Consider the following 11058-nt stretch of genomic DNA (forward strand, 5'->3'; position numbering starts at 1 on the left):
TAAATTAATTAAATAAAGTCGAAAAGCTAACAGGACCTTTAGTAGTCACACATTTATCTCCTCCCGCCTACATTACTGCAACTCCCTTTACACTGGCATCCAAATCATCCCTGTCCCGCCTGACGGGCACTCGAAAAAGGGACCACATCACCCTGATGCTGGCCTCTCTCCACTGGCTCCCTGTGCCGTTCCGAATCTATTTCAAGATCCTTCTATATGTCTACAAAGCCCTCAATGGGCCTGCCCCCTCCTACATTAAAAGTCTGCTTACCCACCACACCACCTCCAGGTCCCTCAGATCGGCCGACTTGGGGCTGCTGAATATCCCGCGGTCTAGGCATAAACTCAGGGGCGACCGCGCCTTTGTGGTTGCAGCTCCTAGCCTGTGGAACAGCGTCCCTCTTCCCATCAGAACTGCCCCCTCCATCGATTCCTTTATGTCTAGACTTCAAACTTATCTCCACTTCCAAGCCGTTCTTGACGTCGTCTGAGCGAGGGCTATATGTATATATGTATGTAGTTTGTTTGTTTATACTATATACAAAAGTAAAGCATTTTGGCCAACGAGAGTTGTTTTTTAAATGTGCCATATAAATAAATGTGCCTTGCCTTGACTTGATTTGCTAATCTGTAATGGCGTGGAATTGGATTGTGTTTAAACCTGAAATCCTCTTGTTAAGAAAGCTAATGTAATTTTGCCCTTCATAACAAGAGGATTTCACTATAGGAGTACAGAGGTTTATCTGCAGCTGTATAGGGCTCTGGTGAGACCACATGTAGAGTATTGTGTACAGCTTTGGTCTCCTAATTTGAGGAAGGACATCCTTGTGATTGAGGCAGTGCAGCGTAGGTTCGCCAGATTGATCCCTGGGATGGCGGGATTGTCATATGAGGAAAGATTGAAAAGACTAGGCTTGTATTTACTGGAGTTTAGAAGGAAAAAGGCGGATCTTATAGACACATATAAAATTATAAAAGGACTGGTCAAGCTAGATGCAGGAAATATGTTCCCAATGTTGGGCGAGTCCAGAACCAGGGACCACAGTTAGAATAAAGTGGAGGCCATTTGAGACTGAACGAGATAAAGACTGTGAGAAAAAAACGGTTTCACCCAGAGAGTTGTGAATTTATGGAATTCCATGCTAGAGAGGGCAGTGGAGGCCAAATCACTGGATGGATTTAAGAGAGAGTTAGATAGAGCTCTAGATGCTGGTGGAATCAAGGGATATAGGGGAGAAGGCAGGCACGGGTTATTGATTAGGGACGATCAGCCATGATCGCAATGAATGGCGGTGCAGGGTCGAAGGGCCGAATGGCCTCATCCTGCACCTATGTTCTATATTTCTATGTTTCTACGTTTACTCTGCTGTGTCTTTCGGTGGTGCATGATTTACATTATCTCACAAGACCATTTGTAAGACATTGTTTGTAAGTTCAACTACATATCTGTCCGCACGTATTAGACAGCACCCCTTTAATTTTACAAAGGTAAGTTTATTTGCAGGTGGAATCCGACAACAGCCAAAATCCAAGGACACGTCAATCTAAAATACACAAAATAAATAAAAGCATAGCAAAAGGATTTGAGTATAAGAGCAGGGAGGTTCTACTGCAGTTGGTGAGGCCACACCTTAAGTATTGCGTACAGTTTTGGTCTCCTAATCTGAGGAAAGACATTCTGGGAGACATAGAGGGAGTAAAGAGAAGGTTCACCAGACTGATTCCTGGGATGGCAGGACTTTCATATGAAGAAAGACTGGATAGACTCGGCTTGTACTCGCTAGAATTTAGAAAATTGAGGGGGGATCTTATAGAAACTTACAAAATTCTTAAGGGGTTGGACAGGCTAGATGCAGGAAGATTATTCCCGATGTTGGGGGAAGTCCAGAACAAGGGGTCACAGTTTAAAGATAGGGATTTTAAAATAAAGATTAGGACCGAGATGAGAATTCGAACCCCCCCCCCCCGTCACTCTTCCCACCAGGAAAACACTATGACTGTATGCATGTAAATAGATGTATATATTGTCATATTCTATGTCGCTCTACCAGGGAGATGCTAACTGCATTTCATTGTCTCTGTACTGTACACTGACAATGACAATTAAAGTTTTGGTCTCCAAATCTGAGGAAGGACATTATTGCCATAGAGGGAGTGCAGAGGGTTCACCAGACTGATTCCTGGGATGTCAGGACTGTCTTATGAAGAAAGACTGGATAGACTTGGTTTATACTCTCTAGAATTTAGGAGATTGAGAGGGGATCTTATAGAAACTTACAAAATTCTTAAGGGGTTGGACAGGCTAGATGCAGGAAGATTGTTCCCGATGTTAGGGAAGTCCAGGACAAGGGGTCACAGCTTAAGGATAAGGGGAAATCCTTTAAAACCGAGATGAGAAGAACTTTTTTCACACAGAGAGTGGTGAATCTCTGGAACTCTCTGCCACAGAGGGTAGTTGAGGCCAGTTCATTGGCTATATTTAAGAGGGAGTTAGATGTGGCCCTTGTGGCTAAGGGGGTTAGGGGGTATGGAGAGAAGGCAGGTATGGGATACTGAGTTGGATGATCAGCCATGATCATATTGAATGGCGGTGCAGGCTCGAAGGGCCGAATGGCCTACTCCTGCACCTAATTTCTATGTTTCTATGTTTCTATGAATCTGAATCTGAATCTGATGAGTAAAATCAAGGGCACTACATAGCGCAAATAGTTACCCCTCAGATACCTATGAAATATTTCCCCCTTAACCTTAATCCTATGTCCTCTCGTTCCAGATTTCCCTTCGCTGGGCTAAGGACTCTATGCATTTGTCCAATCTATTTCTGACGATTTTGCACACCTCTACATGTTCTCCCCCTCCTCCGCCTGTGCTCAAAGGAATAACGTGCTCAAACTGTCACTATAGTTCAGGCCCTCGAATCCTGGCAACAGATGCGTATATCTTCACTGCACTCTTTCCAGCTTGACCACACAGAAACTTAGAAAATAGGTGCAGGATGAGGCCATTCGGCCCTTCGAGCCAGCACCGCCATTCATAGTGATCATGGCTGATCATCCCCAATCAATAACCCGTGCCTGCCTGCTCCCATTTCCCTTGATTCCACTAGCCCCTAGAGCTCTATCTAACCCCCTCTTAAATCCATCCAGTGATTTGGCCTCCACTGCCCTCTGTGACAGGGAATTCCATAAATTCACAACTCTCTGGGTGAAAAGGTTTTTTCTCACATCTTGTCTTAAATGACCTCTCCTTTATTCTAAGACTATGTGGCCCCTGGTTCTGGACTCGCCCGACATTGGGAATATTTTTCCTGCTTCTTGTTTGTCCAGTCCTTTTATAATTTTATATGTTTCTATAAGATCTCCCCTCATCCCTCTAAACTCCAGTGAATACAAGCCTAGTCGTTTCAATCTTTCCTCATATGACAGTCCCGCCATCCCAGGGATCAATCTCGTGAACCCACGCTGCACTGCCTCAATCACAAGGATGTTATTCCTCAAATCAGGAGACCAAAACTGTACACAATACTCCAGATGTGGTCTTACCAGAGCCCTATACAACTGCAGAAGAACCTCATTACTCCTATACTGAAACCCTCTTGTGATGAAGGTCAACATTTCATTAGCTTCCTCAAATTAGGATATGTGGTCTTACGGAGCCCTATAAATCTGCAGAAGACATCTTTCGTATAACATGGTAACCTCGGTTAGAAAATCGGGATGAGGCCTTCATTTTGTAAGAGGCTTGTTCAAGAGAACGATAACAGCTGGGAAGGGTCTGTTCCTAAATCTGACAGGACATCCTTTCATGCTTTTGTTTCTTCTGTTTATCGACTAATTTGGACCCCGCCTAGCAAAGATTTCTTCAATTATAAGAGTTGGTGGTGAACCCAGCACAGTGGAGCTGAGTGCATTTAAACTAGAAATCAGCGGGTATTGCGATACTTGAGATAGTGGGAAAAAACTTTTTTCACCCAGAGAGTTGTGAGTTTGTGGAATTCCCTGCCATGGAGGGCAGTGGAGGCCAAGTCACTGAATGGATTTAAGAGCGAGTTAGATAGAGCTCTAGGGGCTAGTGAATCAAGTTACAAACTTACAAAATTCTTAAGGGGTTGGACAGGCTAGATGCAGGAAGATTGTTCCCGATGTTGGGAAAGTCCAGAACAAGGGGTCACACAGTTTAAGGATAAGGGGGAAGTCTTTTAGGACTGAAATGAGAAAAACATTTTTACACAGAGAGTGGTGAATCTGTGGAATTCTCTGACACAGAAGGTAGTTGAGGCCAGTTCATTGGCTATATTTAGGAGGGAGTTAGATGTGGCATTTGTGGCTAAAGGAATCAGGGGGTATGGAGAGAAGGCAGGTACAGGAGGTCCCCCTCCCACTCCGCCTCTGACCTCTCTGTCCTGGGTCTCCTCCATGGCCACAGCGAGCAGCACCGGAAATTGGAGGAACAGCACCTCATATTCCGTTTGGGGAGTCTGCACCCCGGGGGCATGAACATCGACTTCTCCCAATTCTGTTAGTCCTTGCTGCCTCATGGCTGTACTCCTGCAGCCTTCTACTTTCTTTCCCTTTCTTGTCTACCCCTGATCAGTTGAAGTGGGGTTTCGGGGGGGGGGGCCTATTTCCTTCGCTCCATGATCTGCTGGTGCACCCGCTGAGTTTCTCCAGCTTTTGACTAACAGGGGACAGGACTGAGTTGGATGGGACCATGATCATTTGAAGGTGAGGCTCGACCATGTCCTTATCTATTTTGAGTTTCAACGATTTCAGTGGGGGGGGGGGGGGGGGGGGGGTTGATCTAGACAGCAGGGGACCGGACCGGCCTCTGACGTTGTCCATCTATGAGGCCAACGTTTACCTTGGCACCTAGCAACCATCGGCCCCGACCGACCAATCAGACGACGGGCTGCAACCTCCCCGACCAATCAGACGACGGGCTGCCCCGTAATGTCGGGGTATAAATACCGCGACGGGCGCAATGCGTCAGCCAGTCATTATCGAGGGCTGCGGTGATCGCCGAACATTATGGTAGGTGACGCGGTGGAACTCTGAGGAACACCATGGAGACAAGGGGCTGATTGGTCGATGGGAGCCGTCTGTGGGCGTTGTGCACCAATTAGATAAATGCGAGCCCTGTTGTAGCCGGGAGTCCCGGTTAACACAAACAGGGGGCGTGTTTCTTGGGAAGGGATCGGGTAAGAGGGGGAGGATGAGGTGTTCTACTTCCAGCGTGCGAAGGAGGATAAATAATGCCCCTGTCCCACTTAGGAAACCTGAACGGAAACCTCTGGAGACTTTGCGCCCCAACCCAAGTTTTCCGTGCGGTTCCCGGAGGTTTTTGTCAGTCTCCCGACCTGCTTCCACCACCTGCAATCTCCGGAGACCACCTGCAACCTCCGGCGGCCACCTGCAACCTCCGGCGACCACTTGCAACCTCCGGGAACCGCACGGAAACCTTGGGTGGGGCGCAAAGTCTCCAGAGGTTTCCGTTCAGGTTTCGTAGGACAGGGGCATTTTTTGGAGGTATTGGATGGGATGCGCCTGACAGTGACTTTAAGTCCCACCCCACTCCCTCCACCACTCAACATGACCCCAAGGCAATTTTGCACATCCGGTACTAATCCCGTGTTTGCCCCCCCATCTCCAGCGCGAGTGTATTTCAGTCCACATCGGCCAGGCCGGGTGCCAAATCGGCAACGCTTGCTGGGAGCTGTATTGCCTGGAGCACGGGATCCAGCCGGATGGCGAGATGCCCAGCGCCAAGACCATCGGAGCCGGCGACGACTCCTTCAACACCTTCTTCAGCGAGACGGGGGCGGGCAAGCACGTCCCGCGGGCCGTGTTCGTCGACTTGGAGCCCACGGTGATCGGTAATTTGGAATGGCGGGCGAGGCCTTGTATGTCCAGGATTGTCTACAAACCTTCCCGCGTCGTGCAAGGAAGGGGCTTTTGCGGCGCTGGTTAATTCCCTGTTCCCTTCTCCCTCCCCTGCAGATGAGGTGCGGACCGGCACCTACCGGCAGCTCTTCCACCCCGAGCAGCTCATCACCGGCAAGGAGGACGCGGCCAATAACTACGCACGGGGCCACTGCTCGATCGGGAGGGAAATCGTGGACCTGGTGCTGGATCGCACCCGGAAGGTGGTAGGTGGACTTGCAATGGAACTTCCCAGAATTCTTATATTACCACCGCACTCCCGAGAGTGTGTTCCTGTCCCAAGCGTTCAAGTTCAAGTTCAAGTGAGTTTATAGTCATGTGTCCCTGATAGGACAATGAAATTCTTGCTTTGCTTCAGCACACAGAACATAGTAGGCATTTGCTGCAAAACAAATCAGTGTGTCTATATACCATAATATAAATATATACACACATGAATAAATAAGCGTCATCCGAGAACTGGGTTTCCTGTGCACTCAGCATACTTTAAAGCATTGCCCAGTCTGTTGTGACATTTCCAAACCTCGGGAAAAGGGTTCTCAATATGTACCCTACGTATATATACATATCGTATTTGCATAAATATCTCTCAGGTCTCCGAAATGAGATTTTGATCCAAATTTGCCAACCTCTCCGCATAAACCCTCTATTCCTGTTTCCAAACAGTAAGCCCCTGTCCCACTTAGGAAACCTGAACGGAAACCTCTGGAGACTTTGCGCCCCACCCAAGGTTTCCGTGCGGTTCCCGGGGCGTAAAGTCTCCAGTGGTTTCCATTCAGGTTTCTTAAGTGGGACAGGGGCAATGTCACCCCCACGACTCCACGATTGACATTATTTGCATAAATACCTATCAGTTCAACGACAAAAAAACAGTCCAGGTTTTTTTTTGCTAAAATCCTCAAATCCGTGCATAATTCTCGTGAAATTCATCTGCGTCCAAATCTAAGCCTGCACGTCCGTCCTAAAATGGAGCAACCGGAACAGCACAGGATGCTCTCAATATTGCCTTTCCACAGCTATATAACTTTATTGACAAGTCAAGCCCAAATGTAACATAGAAACATAGAAACAGAAAATAGGTGCAGGAGTAGGCCATTCGGCCCTTCGAGCCTGCACCGCCATTCAATATGATAATGGCTGATCATCCAACTCAGTATCCTGTACCTGCTTTCTCTCCATACCCCCTCATCCCTTTAGCCACAAGGGCCACATCTAAACCCCTCTTAAATATAACAAATTAACTGGCCTCAACTACCTTCTGTGGCAGTGAATTCCACAGATTCACCACTCTCTGTGTAAAAAATGTTTTTCTCACCTCAGTCCTAAAAGATTTCCCCTTTATCCTTAAACTGTGACCCCTTGTTCTGGACTTCCCCAACATCGGGAACAATCTTCCTGCATCTAGCCTGTCCAACCCCTTAAGAATTTTGTAAGTTTCTATAAACCCCACCCCCCTCAATCTTCCAATTCTAGCGAGTACAAGCCGAGTCTATCCAGTCTGTCTTCGTATGAAAGTCCTGCAATCGCAGGAATCAGTCTGGTGAACCTTCCCTGTACTCTATGGCAAGAATGTCCTTCCTCAGGTTAGGAGACCAAAACTGTACGCAATACGTCAGGTGTGGTCTCACCAATACACTATACAACTGCAGTAGAACCTCCCTGCTCCTATACTCAAATCCTTTTGCTATGACGCTTTCTTCACTGCCTGCTGCACCTGCATGCCTACTTTCAATGACTTTCAAATCGCAGGCATCCCTTGCTGTAACACGTCGGAAGCCGAATAACGTTCCGAATTTCGAAAGTGATTTAGATGGACAGGTGGGTGGGAAGGGTTCACATGTATAGCGACCCAATACAGATAAACGCACCGAGCCCATATTGCCAACTAGATTAGCATTGATGGATAGGGATAGACAATGATTCGACAATGTCGCTCCATCACTCCAGTTCTATCTTCGTGCGCGGAAACATAGAGGTGACGGTGGCGTGCCATCCGGTATTCCATCCACGATTTCCGCTTTCGTTTCACCCTAGGCCGACCAGTGCACCGGGCTCCAGGGGTTCCTCATCTTCCACAGTTTCGGGGGCGGCACCGGCTCGGGCTTCACCTCCCTCCTCATGGAGAGACTCTCCGTCGACTACGGCAAGAAATCCAAGCTGGAGTTTTCCGTCTACCCGGCGCCGCAGATCTCCACCGCCGTGGTCGAGCCCTACAACGCGGTGCTGGTCACCCACTGCACCCTGGAGCACTCCGACTGCTCCTTCATGGTGGACAACGAGGCCATTTACGACGTGTGCCGGCGGAACCTCGACATCGGCCGCCCCACCTACACCAACCTCAACCGCCTGATCGCGCAGATCGTGTCGTCCATCACCGCCTCGCTGCGCTTCGACGGCGCCCTCAATGTGGACCTGACTGAGTTCCAAACCAACCTGGTCCCCTACCCACGTATCCACTTCCCGCTCGCCACCTACGCGCCCCTCATCTCGGCCGAGAAGGCTTACCACGAGCAACTGTCGGTTCCCGAAATCACCAACGCCTGTTTCGAGCCGGCCAACCAGATGGTGAAATGCGACCCCCGCCAGGGCAAGTACATGGCGTGCTGCATGTTGTACCGCGGGGACGTGGTGCCCAAGGATGTCAACGCCGCCATCGCCACCATCAAGAGCAAGCGCTCCATCCAGTTCGTAGACTGGTGCCCGACCGGATTCAAGGTGAGTGGAGGGTTTGAGACAAAACCGCGTGTACCCGGTGGAGGAGGGACTTTGGCTATGCTTGTCCGATACCTCAGGTGAACGGCACAGCTAGAAATGTTAAATAGATGTCCTACTATTCGCCGAAAATAATTGTACATGGACCTCCCCCTCACTCACCACTGTGTCCTCCCCATTCAACACCCTAACGCAATGTAGTCATCCCATGAGAATGTTCTAACCCGGTCCTAACATTTGCAGGAGACATCCTGTCCTGTTCCCGGAGCAAGGGTTGGAGTAGGGTGGGTGGATTTGCAGACGATGGGGCGAAGTACCTCTTATAACCATATAACCATATAACAATTACAGCACGGAAACAGGCCATCTCGACCCTTCTAGTCCGTGCGAACACGTATTCTCCCCTAGTCCCATATACCTGCGCTCAGACCATAACCCTCCATTCCTTTCCCGTCCATATAACTATCCAATTTATTTTTAAATGATAAAAACGAACCTGCCTCCACCACCTTCACTGGAAGCTCATTCCACACAGCTACCACTCTCTGAGTAAAGAAGTTCCCCCTCATGTTACCCCTAAACTTCAGTCCCTTAATTCTCAAGTCATGTCCCCTTGTTTGAATCTTCCCTACTCTCAGTGGGAAAAGCTTTTCCACGTCAACTCTGTCTATCCCTCTCATCATTTTAAAAACACCTCTATCAAGTCCCCCTTAACCTTCTACCTTCTGCGCTCCAAAGAATAAAGCCCTAACTTGTTCAACCTTTCTCTGTAACATTTCTACCGGGTAACTGGTCAGTGAAAATACTCCAGGGAACATTGATCTTCTGATTGTGGAGGGATACAGAATTTGGAATAATCTCTCAATTGCTACGCTCCCATTTCCAGCGCCCTCGCGCGGGGAACAGAGAATCTGCAATATACACAGAACCTTCGTCTCGTATCGGTGGGGGGGGGGGGGGGGGGGGGCGAGAATCAGTCTTGGGTCAACTCAGGAATGGAGGAAACGTCCTCTTCCCACAAAGAGACTAGAGGGGCCTCTAGTATCTTTGCTCTTCCCTGTGATGTGATGTTGGAGCATATTTGTATAACTGTGGAGTCCGTCCCCGCTACCAAAGATGTCGCGTTTGGCATAAACAAATGGCGGCAATTCCGTTCCGTTACGCACTACACGTAAGTCCATTGGGTCACAGTTTAAGGATAAGGGATATTTTAGGACTGAGATGAGAAAAACATTTTTCACACAGAGAGTGGCGAATCTCTGCCACAGAAGGCAGTTGAGGCCAGTTCATTGGCTATATTTAAGAGGGAGTTGGATGTGGCCCTTGTGGCTAAAGGTATCAGGGGGTATGGAGAGAAGGCAGGTACAGGATACTGAGTTGGATGATCAGCCATGTTCATATTGAATGGCGGTGCAGGCTCGAAGGGCCGAATGGCCTACTCCTGCACTTATTTTCTATGTCTATGTTTATTTCGGATGAGGGGGTCTATCTTGCTCCTGTAGGATCTTTGGCTTATACGGTGATGGGGTTGGGAGGAGCTCGCATGTTGACAGGGGTCCAGGAATTGAAATCCAATGTCTAAACGTTTCCATCCCCCGCAGGTAGGCATCAACTACCAGCCCCCGACTGTGGTGCCGGGGGGCGACCTGGCCAAGGTGCAACGCGCCCTCTGCATGTTGAGCAACACCACCGCAATCGCCATGGCCTGGACCCGTCTGGACGTCAAGTTCGACAAGATGTACTCCAAGCGGGCCTTTGTCCACTGGTACGTGGGAGAGGGGCTGGAGGAAGGGGAGTTCCAAGACGCGCGGGAGAACATGGCGTCGCTGGAGAAGGACTACCAAGAGGTGGCCCTGGATTCCACCGACATCGCAAGGGCAGAGGAGGAAGGAGAGGAGTAGACTACATTACTTCAAATTAAAATGTATAATCAAATGCCACATTTATGCGATAGATTTGGAAAGCAAGTTTAATCAGAGAGCATTGTAATTTCGAAAGTAAATTTAATTGGATAAAAAATGCATTTGGAAGTCCATCCTTTGGAAAATTCACAGGACATGGTCACGCTGTGGGAATTGGGCGGTACTCGCTGGCGGCAGAAGAACGACTTCGACAGAAGCGAATAGTATGGGTCGCTCATGTCAGTGTAAAGCAGATTCATAGAAGGGGGTGCGAGACCAGAGGAGGGGGCAGAGAGGGGTGTGGGGGGGGGGGGAATAGTTGGAGTGGGTGGGGGCAACGGGAGGGGGAAGGGAGGGAGAAGTAAGGGTGGGGCAAAGAGACGGGGATGTGCTGGGAAAGGACGGGATAAGAGCTACTGCTACCGAGAACATGAATGCAATTATCAAGAAAGGTCATCAGCGCTTGTACTTCCTGAGAAGATTATGGAGACTCGGTTTGTCAAGGA

General features: G+C 48.9%; 1 protein-coding gene across 1 annotated transcript; it reads left to right on the forward strand.

Moving 5' to 3' along the window:
- The first annotated feature begins 4980 nt into the window (after positions 1-4980).
- On the forward strand, positions 4981-10679 carry LOC129693718 (tubulin alpha-1B chain-like). The gene is made up of 5 exons (XM_055630496.1): positions 4981-5030; positions 5595-5872; positions 5997-6145; positions 7974-8654; positions 10253-10679. The coding sequence occupies exons 1-5, from the start codon at positions 4981-4983 to the stop codon at positions 10550-10552; spliced, it is 1458 nt and encodes a 485-aa protein (XP_055486471.1). The 3' UTR covers positions 10553-10679.
- Positions 10680-11058: the final 379 nt, after the last annotated feature.

Source organism: Leucoraja erinacea, unplaced genomic scaffold, assembly GCF_028641065.1.
Source record: "Leucoraja erinacea ecotype New England unplaced genomic scaffold, Leri_hhj_1 Leri_400S, whole genome shotgun sequence".
Classification (NCBI taxonomy): Eukaryota; Metazoa; Chordata; class Chondrichthyes; order Rajiformes; family Rajidae; genus Leucoraja; species Leucoraja erinaceus.